The sequence below is a fragment of the Leptinotarsa decemlineata genome, unplaced genomic scaffold (assembly GCF_025532065.1).
Source record: "Leptinotarsa decemlineata unplaced genomic scaffold, Ldec_3_MD MMD2_P_RNA_scaffold_14, whole genome shotgun sequence".
In the NCBI taxonomy this organism is placed as follows: Eukaryota; Metazoa; Arthropoda; class Insecta; order Coleoptera; family Chrysomelidae; genus Leptinotarsa; species Leptinotarsa decemlineata.
The window spans coordinates 1,047,251-1,065,654 of NW_027412528.1; the positions used below are offsets into that span (position 1 = coordinate 1,047,251).

General features: G+C 32.3%; 1 protein-coding gene across 28 annotated transcripts in view; it reads right to left on the reverse strand.

Annotated features, from left to right (window-relative positions):
- Window positions 1–5,635: 5,635 nt before the first annotated feature.
- Window positions 5,636–18,404, reverse strand: part of mbl (splicing regulator muscleblind) — a 684,538-nt gene continuing 671,769 nt past the window's right edge. For 17 of the 28 annotated variants that reach the window (XM_074176519.1, XM_074176493.1, XM_074176484.1 and 14 more), the window contains one exon: window positions 12,889–16,831. In XM_074176519.1, the coding sequence (XP_074032620.1) occupies window positions 15,968–16,831 (864 nt within the window). In that variant the 3' untranslated portion in view covers window positions 12,889–15,967. Of the gene's footprint in view, window positions 5,776–9,215; window positions 9,301–12,888; window positions 16,832–18,404 lie in introns of those variants that run through there. The other 11 variants (XM_074176499.1, XM_074176510.1, XM_074176553.1 and 8 more) reach the window with 3 other exon arrangements.

The window sequence follows — 18,404 nt, forward strand, 5'->3', positions numbered from 1 at the left end:
TCTAACCTTCCACAATCTGAAAACATAAAAGCTTAATCAATAGAGAATCTGCTGAAGTGTAGTAAAGGGCAAACTGAAAAGTTCACCTCAAAAAGTTGCTATGTAATATGTACTAACTTATCGTAATCATAAATTTTTGCCTACAAATTGAAAAAATGAAATATTGATACTTAGCTTTCATCTTTTGACGTTTCAGAAAACAATACTTCATCATAAAAATCTCGCCCCAAACTGTGATAGTTCTAATTTCTTTTGACACAGTTTGGGATGGGATTTTTATAGTGAATTTCAGGTTTCAAAACTGAAATAAATTGTTTTCTGAAACGTCAACTACTTAAGAAAGCTAAGAATCAATATTTAATTTTTCAATTCGTAGGCAAAATTTATGAAAACAAGTTACTGACTAATTGGAGTTTTCAGACTTTTCAGTTTGCCCTTTATTACACTTCAGCAGATTCTCAACCTACTGATTTAGCTTTTATTTTTCAGATTGTGGAAGGTTATGAACCAAAAAAACAGTATAATAAATTACCAGGGAATATATCAAATCATCAGGACAACTGGTGTAACTTATTGAAATATCTTAAAAGGAATTTGTGTTTTAGGGAAAAATTTTGTTCTCGAAGCTTTGACTAGGTGAATATATTCTAGCATTTTAAAAGGTAATCAAAAACCATTAGTAAATTTGACATATTGGTTTATTAACTCTACTATACTCAGAAAATGAGAGGCGTAAAGCCTCTTTATATGATCTGCTGATCATCATCACATCATTAGTTTATTCCTAAATTTAATCAATAAACAATAATATATCAATCGATTCAATATATCTTCGAGACATATCGTGAACATTTAAACTTGACAAAATGTTTGACTATTTTATTATACCTAGGTAGTTTCGTTTTACTAATGAAAAGAGCAAGAAAATTATTTTGATGTATATTGGAATGAAATATCATTCAACACAAATATGGCACGTTAAATAAAACCAAAACACAAAACCTGATTGAGAAAATAATTCAAGGCAAGGATAGTCGGCGCAATCCATGAAAACTAATCACACACTTTATCAAATCTGTTCACTCAAACCAAAACGCCAGACATGTAGAAATTTCCATAACATGGCCCCAAATGAATAGTAATTTTTGTACAACTTTTACAAGAATAAAACATTTTTAATATCAACGCTTACATTAATAAAGAAATCAATGTGATATTTTGTCCAAGACGGCCCCCAAGTCAAAACAAATGAATTATTCTACATGTCTGTCGTGAATTCAACAATAAGGAGAAACTTGTCCAATATCATGATTACGTTTTTTTCAAAATATCATGCATACACTCTTAATATGTTACATTTAATGATCATTACATAAATATCAATATTATACTTTATATTTATATTTTTCAAAAAATAATCTATTAATTTTTCATGTTGTTATTCTCCTTATTTCTGAATAACCTCGCCTTCCTTACAGGATTATTGTGAATGAATTCCCTTAATTAGTGACCTCTTGCAATATACTGCCAAGAATTAATTGCAACTCAATATTGAACATTACCCTGAGAAAATTAATATTTCAAAAAATGTATTGATGTAAAATCCTCGTTTCAAAGGAACATATTCGAAAATAATGAATCAGAATTATATTTTCCTAAATCTTGGCAATATTATGCAACTGAATAAAACTCACCAGGTAAGTGAAACAATTGTTAGGTCAATTCAACATTACAATTGCTTGTACTTCCGAGTAAAGTTTAACAGAACTGCTGGAAAACAATTGCTGGATTTTTCTCCAGCATGCTTTTGTTTTCCTTTAGAGAGGGCGCAAACCTAACGTCTGCATTTGTGATGTGACTTAAATAACAATCATTACTAAAAATATCACAAACTTGTTGTTGATAAATGAAAAAATAATAGGAGCCACTATAAATATATACAAAGTATATTCGTACAAATATTTATATAATATTGAAAAGGGTTAGATCAAAGATTCATTTTTATTTGTGGCTCACTTCACCAGAAATAACTTCTCAGTTGATTCAATTTCAGGTAATTTTATAGGATGTTCTCAAAAAATATACCGATAACAAACAACTACTTCGAATCTAAGTGTTAGGGTAGGTCGCTGCTTAAAGAGTAAGAAAACCCACACAACATAACTACTATTGTCAGTTACCAAATAACAAATAAAACTTCAACAAAAATGCACGAGTATATAAAAAAATATAGTTAAAATTTAAAGAAAAACTATGTAAGAACTGAAACAAATAGGCAACTGACGGGCCTTAAGAATACTTATAACAATAATTCAAGTGAATGAGAGTGTTAGTTTCAAAATTCTGTCGGCGAAAAGGCTAAGGCAATTATGCATTAGCTGGCGAAGCTTGATCGTGCAGGGCACCAATAATAAGGAAAATTGTGATACACTCTTGATTATTGTGACAACTAATTGACAATGGCTACCTTAGTTCTTGAATATTTTCGAATTTTCATCGAATTTTCAAAAAGTCATTATTTTGTAGGAACTATACTTCAGTTATTTTCAGATTGAAGATGTATAAAAAACTAAGGTTCAATTGTATTGAAAGATATATGAAATCAAGATAATAAATCAAATGCCACCTTATGTGTATGCTTGTATCACATCATAAGGGGTGCTAATTTTTAATTAACATTTGTTCAGACGACGGGAATTTTATTTCAATTCACAGATATGAAATCAAAATTTTATTTTCCATATATAACGTGATGAATTTTTCCAGTTTAATGAGAAAATTTATAGAAATGTAAATTTTTTAGTTTTTTCGAGTGCACCACAATTAACAGTTTGTTGGCAAACAGTAAAGCAGTTTCTCAAAACGAATGTGTAAAATTACCAAAAATGTTTACTAATCTTTGCAACATTTCATCATCAACAACAACCACACAATAAAACTTATTGGTTTCAGGACGAGCAGAGGAAAACATCAAATTTTTTCTTAGGTATATTAATAAAAATGGAAGCCAAACTGGATTAGATATCATATCTTCCTCTAACATGTCCTTTGAACAATTTATAAAGTAAAACAAATACTGAAAAACTGTCATGATCTCATCATGTATGTTAAAGGAATGAGGCAAAGCAAAAAAAGTAAATACAAAAAAGCTAGGGTACTCTTAAAAATACAACTTGCAAAAACAAAATCTCGCTAATAGCTAAATCTAAGACTATATTAAGTGTAGAATAAGTGAAAGTTCGTACTAGGGACATGCAATGTATTGTTATATGTTAGGAAAAATTATTCTAGGTTAGGCTAACTATGGACTAATCATAATAATATAGCAATGGGTATATAAACATGTAATATTATCAGACATGCATCTAATACAGAAAGCACAGCCGCCATCCACCAAAACTAAAATTTCGTTGGGATGAAATGTCAATATTCTTTAAATCAAGTGAGTAATAATTCTGAGACCAATACATATTCGTGAATGTATGAGTTTGATAGCAACAACCGTTTAACAGTAACTAAATATTTCAAATATTTCTTTACCATTTGAAATATTACATATAAATGTTAGGAAATTTTTTATTTATGTTAAAGCTGATATAGGTATAAGATCTCGAATGTATGAAAAACTACAAATTTTCCCAACGTGGTATTCACTATGCATTCTGTAAAAGACACAATATCAGAAGAAATTGCAAGGGAGCACACTCTGCACAACCCAACAAAAGAGCTAATCTAGCAACCAATGCAAATGCACAATAAGCAAAGCAGAGACCCGTGCTCTTGATTGTGGAAGCTCTCACTCTATCTTGGTATTAAAGGGAAAGACTTTGAAGCAATTGGTCCAAACTCTCCACTTTAATATTTTTGAAATGACCCAAAACTTCAAATATGGAGTAAATCATTCATCAATGTCATTTGAATCTTTTGGGCCAATGCTTATAAGTTACAATATCAACAAGTTGTTTTAAAGTTATTTGTTACATCTATTAATTTTCAAACCCTATCAATTAGACGAATAAAGAAACTCTTTATGCGAGTTTTTTCATTACAACCTAAGTTCTATTTACAACATTATCATAACAGTGTATCATCACACATACAATTTAGAAAACAGTGAGGCAACTTGACAGAACTGATTAATAATATTAGAAAAATATAAGTGAACATTTTTTTTTCAATTTTACAGGTAGTGGAGAGTTTTACAAAAAAACATTTCTGTCAAACTAGCTCAAGAGTTTCGAATTCAGACTACCCGATCTCACAATCGGTACGCCATCTTGCCCTTTAATACCAGACCATTTCTATATGACATTTGTTATGTATTGAATGTTTTTCCAAGGAACATTTGTTCATTTTTTATTAGTTGATCATTTGTTTTTCTTAGTGGCACTTGATTGGGAGATATCGAGTTAATCATCAGAATCACACAACTATTTTTGACTAGACCAATCTTACCATTAGCCCATGGTTTGGATGTCGTTACTCCTTTTAAAAAACCATATAGGCAGAGGAGTTTCTTCAATAACTGATGTCCTTGAGACATTTAAATCGTCAAAAACCGTCAGAAGAATCGAAATAACTTTTAGTGACTTCAATACAAACATTTTGCAAATCGGATTCAAAAATTTTATCAAAGAAACAAACTTGATAAATCTAGCGTATTTCGTTGTTTTAACATTTCTCATGATCGAAATTCCACTTGAAAGTTTTCTAAAGTATATCTAGTTCGTTTCCATGTCTATCAGTTCTATAGGAATATTATGAATTATAAACGACGGATTTTGATTCAATGACATCAGCAGGATTATTAATATTAATTGTTAATATTTTAGAATATGTATATCATCATCCAACACCATTATAAATCACAGCAAATATACAAAAAGTTAAACAAAGATTACTTAATAACACAGTGACGATCATCACATTGGAATAAACAAGGATTCTCTGCATATCTCCCTGTTCGACAATAATTGATAGCTTATTCAACACAAAATCATAAAACATTTTTTATTCGCGAGTGCGCACGGATTTACTTATTGATAAAGTCACAGAGAGGAATCGCAGAATGTACAAATGGAAATTAGATTTTTCAATCATGAATGATTTTTAACCTAAAAAACCATGCAATAATGAAGAGTATATTATATTTTAACACTGGCCTCATTTTGGAAAATTAGCTATTTCGAATAAAAAAACTTTGGACTTGTGTTCCTCAACAAAAATTTAGATAAAAATTGAAGGAATAAAAATGCCAACAAGTAGTTGCATTTTCATTTAATTCTCTGACGAATTGAAATGAATTATTTCTGTACTAATCCAATAAAAAATTTGATCTAATTCCTGAAAACTAATGTACAGACAGTCAGCCCGGTATAGAAAGATGTCCAACAGAGAAAAACAGAATTATGAAATAGGTACCAAATATCATTCGCTCACTCAGTCATATATAATTTTCTTGATTTTTTCTGACTTATCCTATATTTTTCAAACAAAAAACGAAACATTATAACACAAAAAATATTTTTTGTCATTACATGACTTTGTAGATATATAATATTGGTAATAAAAAGTTTCTTTACAAACATTGTGATAAATAAGGAATATCGATTCGTCGTTGTTACTGCTGCAGGTAAGAGGCCAGGGCGGCCATGACTGGTGCAGGCGGCAGCGCTATAGGGATGTGGTAGTATTTACAGGCGGACCGACAGCACTGCCCCTTGGCAGCATCACGGCATACGGCCACTCGCTGTTCCACTATTTCCACCCCATCTCCTAGAACGAAATATCCCCAGTTAGTTTCGAGTGCTTGGAATAATTTTGAATTTGAAGCCAATACAATTTTGTGAGAAAATTCTCACTTTATTGCAAATATAACAAAAATAGTAAAGGCCGTTCAAGGTCTTCAAACAATTTTTTTTAATAATTTTCAGTTGTAACGACCGTAAAAATTTACTCAATTCATTAATTTTATTCGTGACATGGGTAACATATTTATAATTTATTAAAATTGAGAAAACATATTCACTTGCAAAACCGAGTATCTGAGGAACGCTTGAGATATTCCTACACTTTTTCACTTTCCCTACTCCCACTCTACCTCAGGCTCCCAAAAACTGAAGAAGTAGTTAAAACAGAAGTGAGACAAAAAAGGCGATGCCGACGAGTTGAATAAGACATAATTGAATGATTTGGAATATTTATCCTCTTAAAGTCTGTACAATACTGATAGTATTCGATTAATTATGACAAACGTCATAACGTTATAACTATTAAAACCAAAAAAATTATACATGAAATTCGGATCTGAAGTGGAGTCTAAAAGGTCCGATGAAAATTCGAGTGGGAAAAGCATGAGTTTTAGCAGATAAATAAAAACTTTGAATGCATCTCCGTTTCGAAACTCACAAGTTTGAGACTCATAACTAATAGCTGGAACTTTTAAAACTGATAGATAAAATCGGAACCTCTAGATGAATCTGAAGAAAACAATTTTTTCATACCAGAGTGGTGTGGGAAAAATGTTTTCTTTAGATTTGAAAACAATGTGGAATTATTTGCGTTAGTTGACAATTGCATATATAACCACCAACAAAAACTTTTGTAGTCCACGGCATTAAAAAAAAGGGTTCCAAATTTGATTTAAAAAACGTTAAACAAAATATTGTGAAAGTGGACTTAACTCTTGGCGTCTAGCCAATGGCTATAGTCGTATTGTGCTTCAACTGATAATTCATACTTTTTGAATATATACGGAATATTTAGTTGTTAAATTTGTTATTTTATAAGTCTTCTGGTATACTATTGGCCCACGTTAATGTATGAAAAACTAAAAAAAAATAAAATAACGCCTTCGGATATCGTACTCTGTGTACTCTCGGTATCGTAACTCTGTGGCGCCGGACAATCTGTCGCTTCCCACCAATTAGGGCAGATTGTCCTGCTAATTGAAGTTTGAGTTATACTTTTGTAGAATTTGGAGTAATATCTCATGAATGCATTTTGACTTATTTCTTGTTAACAAACAGAAGAGAGGAAGAAATATACAAGTGAATGTTTGATGATAGGTGAAAGAAAAAACTATAAAGTGGTAAAGCCGAAAAAATTATAATACAAGCCACTCCCCAACTCTTTAAAACAATTGTGAGATCCAAGATCTAAGTCAATATGAAATATTAAAAATTTCCATCAGAATAACTAAACATTATTAGGTTGGCTTTTCTGGAAACAAGGATGGATCACTATAGCATATTTTTCTTTTTTAAAATTATTAAGAAAACATAATTGGTGTCATGTCGTTCAGGCAGACTCTTGGTTGAAAAAGGTTGAAAAAGGAAGAACAGCAGATTAAATTGAAGGAATTATAATTATAGAAACAAGACAGAATCAATATGCGGTTTTTCAAATAGATTCATTTAAGACCAGTTTTTTTTTTTGGTTTAAGGAGGAATATTTTTAAAATATCGGATTTACATAATCGTGGATTCGACAATAATTGACTACACTGTACAGTGTACAACAAAACTTTAACTGAGCTTCAGACTAATTCTGAACTTCAGACTAATTCTCAAATGTCTATCACCTTATTACCTCACTTCGTACCGCACTTTCAACAAGACTTCTAAATCTACCAACAAGCTCAAGAAGTAGTGCTTATATATGCCAATGGACTGGGGCACTAGTCAAATGTTTTTTCAGGGCAGTAAATGCTTGCTGGCAGTTTGGTACCAAACGAAGGTCGTTCTCTTTTCACTCAAGCTAAGTAGCGATCTGAAAATTTATCCGGTAATACACATTTTCCTGGAAGAGACAGCACTTCTTGGGATTGATCTGCAAATGAGCATTCCACAGCCTCGTGAAAACACTCCTCAAGTTTGACAGATGTTTGTCAAAACTTTTTCCGGTCACTATAATGTCATCAAGATAGACCTAGCATGTTTTTCAGGTAAGTCCTCTCAGCACCAACTCCAACAAGAGTTCAAATGTTGAGAGTGTATTGCGTAATCCGAATGGCATGAACTTGAATTGATATAATCCGTTCTTTAAAACTGATGTTGAGAACCATCTGCATTTAGCCAAGATGTTCAGGTTCAGGGTATCATCTATTCTGGTGACATCATTAAACCTGTATTCTAGGCAGAATCTCGTCGATCTATCTTAGTCACCAACCCAACAGGTGACGATCATGAGCTGGTTGATTCTTCGATTACCCCTTTCTCCAACATGTCCTTAACGATGGATGAAGCTTCGTTCTACTTTGCGAAGGGAAGACATCTCGGTGGTTGGCGAATGGGCTTGGTATAGCCAGTATCGATCCGATGTTGAACTAAATCCGTTCGACTAATGATTTTTGCCCTCACAAACATATCGTTCTCTTCTTTTACGAAACGCGTGGCCTTGCATAGTTCTTCCAACAGATGGCTCCACTTCTTCCTGAAGGTATCGATGAGTTCCTTCGGGTATTGTTGAGCACGGTGCAGATATACTTTACATCCATTCTGGCAATTTTCACAATCGGTTCGCAGGTATCTATTACTTGCCCTCTCCTGAAAGTCGTTCTGTCATTATTACAGTTGATTATTCTTACTGGAATGGTCTGATTGTGACCATTTACGAAAGATCTAGCCACGAAAATTCATATTTCAGAGAGGTTGTATAGCTCTTTCAATGAGCAAACTAATGATTAGAAACACTCTTTTTGAACCTACAACGTATGAAGCTGACCAAAAAAACTGGATAAGGATTAAATAATTTTGAGTGATAAGTTGTGAGTAGTGAATCGTGAGAATTTGAATAGTTGATTTTCGGTTGTAACAAATGTTGGATAACGTGAATTCTTACGATTCAAAACTTGTGACATATCACTTAAGTAACACTGAGTCGCCAAGTCAACCAATTTTTGATTTCTGTTCTAGGAGGCTGTATCTGAAAACAGTTTTTTTTTAAACAGGAGCAGTGAAATAGAACTCTACATATAAATAAGAAAAAATGTCTTCAGTCAGACCCTTAGGTCTGCCTTAACTAACATACATCAATGTGAGAACAAGTACCTGAAATCTCTGTATTGTTTTTTTTTGCAAGAAAAACCTGGGAAATACTGTTTTAAGAAGAGGACATACGTAAATCGATTATTATTGATCTCAGGCCTTGATTTACTTTAAATTTTTGATGAATAGATCAACTCACCAATTTGAAACAATGAAAAAAATGCTTACCTTCCTGTAGGTGAACAAATTTGCAGGCAGGCCGGTTACAAAGACCATGATTAAAATCTTGGCACACCGGGAGGGTGTCCAGTAACTGAAAAATTAGAAACATATAAAAATGCTACTCTAAATAATGTTTCATTTTATTACATCAACGACGGTATATTAATAAAAATGGTACATATGTATGCAGTGGAAATATTTTCTTTTCTAAAAGCAGCATACATAGGCACTACTATAAAACCGTTACAAAGTGAAATTTCGAAAACGAATGCTCATGCCAATGGTTTGAAAAGTTATTTTAAATTTTGGTGAGTATCAAATAAACTATAACTAGATAATTCAATCATTCTGCACAAAATAATGAAAAATATATTACAATAAATATTTCTCTTGATATCTTATTTTCGCCAATAGCAGTTTTGATTAGTCATGAATAAAAAATGAATATATTCAGCTGATTACCAGTATATAAAGCTCACGGCAGCATAGGCCTAAACCAAAAAAGCAGATGTGTTAATAAAAAAAGAAAATGATAGAGAAGTAGTGTTCACATGCAGAATGTTTGAAAATCTTCAAGAAAAACAGCAAAAACCTGCCGTATATCAATACGACAGTGCAAAAAACTACTAGGCGTTAATAATTCACTACTGAAACTGCAATCAGATTGTGATTGAATAGTTAGTTGTTGACTTCACAATTTGCTTGCAATAAATGGACGATAACAAGTCACTATGTTCAGGGGAAAAGTTTCATTTTCTATTATATTTCAGTAGAAATCCTAATGGAAGAACAAAAATGAGTTTAATAATTTTCGTCAAAAACATAGATATTATTGTGAAATTCAAAGAAAAAAGTAATTAGCCGTATAATTACTTGCAAAGTGCAGTTTTTTTATGCATGCATATCAACGAATCAAAAAAAAACTTCAAAGATATAGTTTCCATTTGAGTGAACACTATTGGTTATGTAAAACATTGTTTATTGAGTTCTTTTTCTTGCTTTCAGTCATAATGATATCAAATACTTTCTACTCTCTTTGTGGAATTGTAGGCTTTTTATACTTTTGTAAATTGAATAGCTACATTTATAGTGAACAGGATAGTATCCACAGTTAAATAGTATTCTGGAATTCAAAACAAATATTTCAATACAAAAGAAAACCACAAAACACCATCAGATACCTAGTATATTTTGTTCAAAAGTACACCATTCGAATACCGTATTCCCCGACGAAAGCTGACAATGATTTTTATCAAATATTCAGTACATATTTGAATTGAAAAATAAAGATGTAATTTTTTTAATTGAATGCATAGAAACAAATAAATACAAAATAATAATGAAATCTGAAACATTGTAACTTGTTATATCAGGTTAATCATGTAAGCTGTGCCACATACATAAACTGTTAAAAGTATTGGGTGAATACCAAAAACTGCTAGCGAAATGTAGTACAGCATACATGATGTTAAACAACTTGAATACCTGTCCTTGTTCGTCAGTGTAGATCACAAAGGGGGCGTTGGAAGGCGCACCATTGTCTAGGGCGTCATGCAGTATTGTGCAGCACAAAGCGTCATCGCAGCCAAAAATGAGCAATGCGACAACAGAACGTTACAGCCATTACGTTTATACCCACCAGACACCGAGTATGTGAATAGTTAGGCGGCGTGTTATATTAAAGGTTATGTAATTCATCATAATGTAGTGGTTGGTTTTAACAAGACACACACATGTTAAATATAGTATATAAGTATTGCGTTTTGTGTTTTCAGTGTTATATGGGTGTTGGTGGGCGAGTTCCCAAAGAACCATGGCAGCGACGATAAAAAGAACAATAACACAGTCCACATCAGCGTTCAGAAATTGGGTTGCAAAATAAAGTTTAAAGGGATTCATTTTTGATGCAACAGAACAGAAGATGGTTTGAAGTGGAAACCATAGGATTGTATGCATGAAAAAAAGCAAAAAAAAGAAAATTAGGTTTAAAAAATTAAACACCATAAGTTGAAAAAATTGTTTAGGATAGTTATAAAAATTTTAGATTGAGTTCATTTCACTGGAATTATTTTCCAGTGAAATTTATTGCACATTGATAATTCAGATGAATATAAGGATATGATTACAAATTATAGTTTCATGTAAAGTTGAAATCATAACCAACAATTGTATCCAATATATCATTTGAGCATTGAATTTTTGTTATAAAAAATATGGTCATATTAGCCTCGTGTTTTGTGTATAACTTGTTACTAACTTTACGGACCACATTTGAAGTAGCACGACTATTTGAACTACTGTCAAACATTCCAGAGTTCAACCCATAACCTCCCGCTGAGATAAACATTGCGCCAACTTCTTATTATCGCTATGTTGTTTAGTTTTCAATAAAATGAATGGAATGACTGGAATCAAGTTTCAATGCTCCATATGTAAAATAATTTTATTTTTGCTTTGAGGAAGTCTCATTTCAGTCAAATATGGAAAAGGATAAATTAAGAAGTGCTAAATAAAAAGGTTACTTACAAATAAATAGGTTTTAAGCAAAGAAGCAGAGGTATACTAAAAAATTAAAGTATGGTTCAAGAAGCTGTTACGTGTAGAACAAATCTGCGATGCTACAATTAGTCTATGCGGCTGGATTCTGCAAACATAACATATTAAATATGGCGTCGTAAACAATAATAATAATAAATAATTCCATGAGAAATGTTAACACTCTTATAAAAATATATGATTCCAATTACCTACATATTACATTTTTACTTACTACAAAGCTACAAAGGTTTTTAGCAAATGAGAAAATGTAGAAAACATTCGAAATGTACAAAGCCTCTAATAGTCTCACTCATTGCTAAACACTACGATAGATCTTTTTCGAACACGTTCCTTCATCACTTGTTAGTCAATATTTGTCCAAAGCTCTTCGAAATTTTCTCAATTTTAATAGCTTTGTGCAATGTGCATTTTATAGTAGAAAGGTGCACAAAGAGGGAAGGGGACACTAGATGAGTAAAACACCATAAAACGTTTGATCTCTTAGCTTCTTAGCACATTACACAAGCATAGGTAAACTTTGCCGGAAATCTCTTTCAAATACACCAAGCTAATATCGTCTAAAACCGTCATGTGTACAGGAGGTAAAAGGATCACTTGCCTGCCATTTTATTTTGTGTTTCCATTGAGAAAACTTACTTTCTTATTCATTTACACCACTAACACGAAGATAATGATTACATTTACCATTCGACTTCACCCTTGTCTCAATGAATGTTATATTGATTTATTCAGTAAGAAAGTTATTCTTTTTTAAAAAAACATGGGTTCATTCTCAGTTTATTTTCTCATCCCGACAGACATTTGATGAATTGAACATTATCTAGATAGAAACTGATTTCAGCGAATTCAGCTGATTCTTTGTGTTAGTGGTGGGTTTTTCAAGCAGTAGGTGTTAGTTATGATAAGCAATGATGTTTTGAGCTAACTGTCAACATACAAAACACAGTAAATAAAATGGTGGGGCAAGCAGAAGGGGAAGAATACAGCCTGTACAGTCATCTTATTTGATGGTAAAAATAAGCCAAAAGGCACGTGACGGGATGGGTATCATAACAAAAAATGTAGGGTATTTTGGAAAAATAATCAAAATAATAAGCAATGATTAATAAAACAAATATCATGCATTTTCAAGCATTATTATTACAAATAGTAGCGGTGATAATACATACACCTCTGGATTAGAACAGTACAGTACACAATAAATCATATAATTTTTGGAAAAAAGAATTTTCAACACTAAAATGGCGAACGTGACCCACACCTCAGCAAAGCGTGATCAGCAGCCTGAAAGGCACTACGTTATTGTAAGACATGATCAAGTTGGCTGGCAGCTGATTACGCACAGCCGCTCCAGTGCTAAGCAGTATAACCCTGCTTGAACTGGGCAACTTAGGCTTTTAACCAAAACTACTATAGCAGATTAGGACGCCGCGTCGCTTGTACGTTAAACTTCGATCTCAATAAATTTTACAAAGTAGAAACTTAGACAAGTTGGATAAACTTATGGAATCTCATAATACAATACTATTCCAAAATAGTATTGGAGACAGCAGTTCTAAAAAGACCTCTGAGAAGTTGAACGTGAGCTGTGCATCCCAGTGAAACTGATTTTTCAGCCTGTCTGTTACATAGTAATCCTACTTAAAAATGCAAATTCTTTACATAACCTATGTATTACTAGTTGAAGTAAATGTATACTAAGATTAAATATACATGCATCACAATAATATGCGTACCTTTTTGAAAAGTACAGGTGATTTTTAAATGCTACATATAGTAAGACACATCTTTTCAGAAAGTTTATATAGTTATAACTATCCATAATAATACATCACAATACTAGATCTATATCTATTCCTATATCTTACAATAGAAAGATACATTTTTGACCTTGAACACAGGACAAATATTTAGTTCTGAAATTCTACACAAAATGTGTGAAACCTTCGTTGTTATTTTACGAAGAGAATTAGTAGAAATCCATTTCAATTATCTCACTTTTCGTCAGAACCCAAAATATATAAACTTATAAATATTCTAAAGAATATGCATTTTTTACTTAAATTTAGCAACTAAAGGAATTTATTAGAATAGCTTGGGGAAATCTACTAAGATTGCACTATAAAACGTCTAAATATTTGCTCTACATACAAGATAGCTATAATGAACAAAAAGAAATGACACACAGAACATAACTACATTTGTGCTTCGAGATCAAACCCAGGAAGATCAAAATAACATCTGCCTTTGAGGCTTCTGCATGTCCAAAAGGATACAGGAATTAGATATATTTCAAGGAACAAAGTTTTATAAAGTATACAAAAATGTACCATACGTAAACATATGTACCTACGTACATGTTTGACTGAGACACAATCCAACCCAAAAAGAATACCAAGAATAATCATTTGGAACTGACATGCAAAACAAGTATTCAATAAGCCCCATGCACTTTTGGAACTAATACACAAAACATAGATCATCAAGTTGTTCCTGATAATCAAAGCCTGTACATATTATGAAATTAGAGAAATAAAATTTGGAATTATTAATCATGACGTGAAATAAGTTAGATATAAATAATATATGAAAGTAGGGAGGAACTAATCAAGTATTAATATTTGATTTAGAGGATTTTCAACTTGGTTTAGTAGATATTGTCAAAAACATTTAGATTTCTACGATATCCTAGGGTCATACTTTATCTTCAACAGTTACAGTTGAGAATATAATAAATCTATAATGATAGATAATTTGATATCAGTGTTGTTAAGTTTAACTAAATTTCCCTTTCCAAAAATTGTATATCCACATTTATTTAAAAACTGATTTTTTTTTTTAAATACAATAAAAAATTATTACTCTCTTCATATTTCAATGAATTGAGGATGGTTTTATTTGACTAGAAACCAGCGACTAGTGCATTATATTTTTGCAAATGTTAGGTAATAGGCAACATTGTATCTAGTGGTGACCTTATTGTAATTGTGTCGTTTTGAAGAGGTGTAATATAATTCTGAGGGCAGTAAATATATAAATGTTGTATACATTATTATTAAGAGTAAGAAGTTAATTTTTTCTATTAAAAAAAGGAAATGATGTTCAAATATAAAATTGACAAACATTTAAAAAAAAACATACTAATTTTATTCTGAATCGATTGCCAGATATCCTACATCCTCATTTTTTGTAACAGCTACCAAAAATCATTGCTAGTAGAATATGATGTACGTAAGTAGAAAACTAAACTTTTGTAGATTTACCAAACAGAATTATTATATAATCGCTCAATAAACTTTATATTTTGAAAAAATATTTGGTTTTCTTCTTTATGTTAGGTAGGTATGTACAAACCTGGCGTCTTTTTGGGTCAGTTAACATACTACTCTGAGATGGCACTTTCTAACAAATACAACGCATAAAACTACCATGCTACTCAATTAGGCTTTCAAATTTCAAGTATATGAAAATTTTTCATGCAACAATAATGTCTGAATATAAAGATCTTTTTTGTTTAAAGATTGCAAAATACATTGTTCTAGACTTATCCACCGTAAAATGTAGTAACTAGTAACATGTGACGTTGAAAATTGATTTACCACTTCCATTTCATTATTCGACCAAGGAATGGAAATGAATAGTTTATCTTCAATAAAAAACATTGACACAATTTCTCATTATGATTATTCATAGCCTCAAAATGAATCAAACTAAAAAAACAAGCTTGTAGGAAAAAAATTTAATGGAAGGGGTAAATCAACATTCATCGTCAAATGACATTATAATGGTAAATAATGGGGAATGGGAAAAAGGATGTTAATTGTAGCGGTGCAGTTAGCGGGTGTGTGAGAGGTATCACAGTATTGAGGCACTCGCTTGGTCCGGGATAGCTTAGAGCATTGCCCAGTTTTATCAATTTTTAAAATGAACCAAAAGTTTTTTGACTAGAAAATTTCTTTTGATAAATGACAAATACAAATTTTATTACACAAATCCGATAGTACAAAAACACCAACATCCAAAATATAAATACAACTTCATTTCGAAAAAATGTATCAATCAACATTTTTATTTTAAAACACTAACCGTATAAATATAGCGAATATTTAAGGACGTTTATCGTAAAACGTTCATTTATAAAATATTACACAAACCAACAAAATTTTAAACAATACAAAATATATTAATCAGTATACTCTTTAGTTTGTCTTCAGTTTTTTATACGGCTGTAAAGTAACGTTATTGTTATTATTTTGTGCAGCAGCAACAGCGATACTAGCCTGTGCAGCAGTGCTATTGGTTATAGGCGCTGCAGAAACAGTAACTGGATACTGTGCGCTCAGTAGATTATTGCCGTAAAGGGAAGAAGCGCCAGCCGCGGTAGCAGTGGCATATTGTGGCTGTCTCATTATGGAGTACGGATTGAACTGTACTGGTGGCGGTCGGCTCAGATTGAGTAAATTCTGTTGTGCAATTGCTTGATAAGGGTTGGCGAGCCCCAAATTGAGAGCAGCAGCATTGAATTGAAACGGCAATGTGGGATATCGAGGAAAAGCGGCCGCAGTTTGTGGCATTGCCGCGAGTGCCTGTTTGTTTAAAGCAACTCCCGTATAGTTCAGAGGATTCAGGTGGCTGAACTGTGAAGCGGCAAGAGACTGATTAACGGCAGCAAGTTTGACGGCCTTGGCATAGTTTTGCTGGGCAACCTCTTTAGCAAGCGTGGCAGGATCGGGAATTTGCGGTTGGGGCGGCGGCAAAGAAGACAGAGAAGCTGTGCTCGTTATGCCGGAAAAAGTCTCATCTTTGGGTTGTTGTGATAGTTGTTGGGACTGCTGGGATATCTGAGTAGTGACAATGGGCTGAGAAGCCTCGGAAACTGTGGGCGAAGCGCAAGAAGAGGATGGGGGAGCAGGGGAGGTGGAATACTCACATGACACGGGTACGAAAGGCTGCTGCAGCTGCATTAGTTGCTGGTAGGTAGTTGCGTTCGGCTGGTAAACCGGAACACCAGATTTATCGGCGGCTGTTCGTTTATAGGGTACCATTCCCGCTGGAAAGGCCTGCTGGGATAAGATAAGAATCAAAATTAAATTTAACAAAAATTCCAACAGTAATGGTGGTTTTGGAAATATATAAATTCAATAAAGACGAACGGTAACGATGCCTTCAGAACACCATTTTATTTAAATGTTATTAATCTTAAATATTGAAATATATAAAATTAGATACTTATATAACTGAGTTTTTAACACTAAAATAATTCCAAAACATGCACTTCTTTCAATCACCAGAACTGCAATACCCTTCTTGACGCACGTTTCACCAACCAAGTTGGAGTCTTCAGGAGTTGAAGAAGAATGAGTTTTGTACATCTCCTGTATATGTTATTTGGTGATCAAGAATAGTTTACGCTTGAAGAAACTATTGTGTAGAGAAACATGTGTCGCGGTTTTTGTAAAACCCTTTATAGTGAAAATCATACAATAAACTGTATTAATTAGTTTTAATATGGATTTTAATCATGTATCGGCCAGTTTTATTCAATTATTAAGAAAAGTGCTTGTTTTGGATTTATCATACACTAGAAATTTCAGTTTCACCTTTCATTCCTAAAATAAGTATTGACATTCAGTTAGGGATAACTAAAATTCAAATAAGAACGATATTTAGTCAAACTAGAGCCTTCATTAATAAATGAACGAATATTTTCAAAAACATATAAAAATATGTAAATGATATAAAACTATTTCTCAAAACAGGATCCAAGGATTGCAAACGTTTGATTATAAATTTTCATATAGGTGTCACAATAATAAATTATTATAAGTTATCTCCCAACATAAAATCTTATGTACTTTCAAGAGTAATGCTAAGCTGCCAGCCTGGACGCCTTGGAGGCGCAAATTCAGATTTAGAGAAACTGCTGAATATTTCCTCTCATGACATATTCACGAGGATCATGATTTTCGTGTATTGTTGTTTGTATTTTATTTTATCGTAATTTCATTTCAGGGTTTTTTTGTTTAATATAATTTTAATTTTCAGCTATTCATTTTAATTTCATTGATTCTTTCAGGGATTTTAAATCATTTTAATCATATTAGACAATGGCAGTCCGAACTAATGAAATTCACCATGAAACATAGTCAACCACCTTCAAACATAGTAAGACTGATATTTCGCATTATGTTACTTTTGTCGACTTACACCTGATCCATTCATAAGTTCGATAGTTTGTGACCACTTAACATATATTTATTTTTCACCAACGTCATGCATGAATAGACTGCAAGCTCATACTGAATTATTATGTATCCGTTTGGTTTCTCTCGAAAATGTATCAATTTCATAGTCCTAGTTGAAAATGAGTTTCAGTTATAATAATAACCCCTGATTTGACAAAAGATGGCTTTTATCAATTTAGATACCTACTAATTACGACTAGAATCTTCGTAACCAAACACCGTACAAAAAATTACACAGGAAAATGGAAAAAAAATTTGATTTTCGGAAAAGTGTCTCTACTACAAGTTAAGGTAATAAATTCCTGTATGGCTCTGGTAAATCAGTTTTTATTGTACAAATCACAGGGCGTTACACAAAACGGAAAAAAAAACTTTGTACCCTAACTCCAGG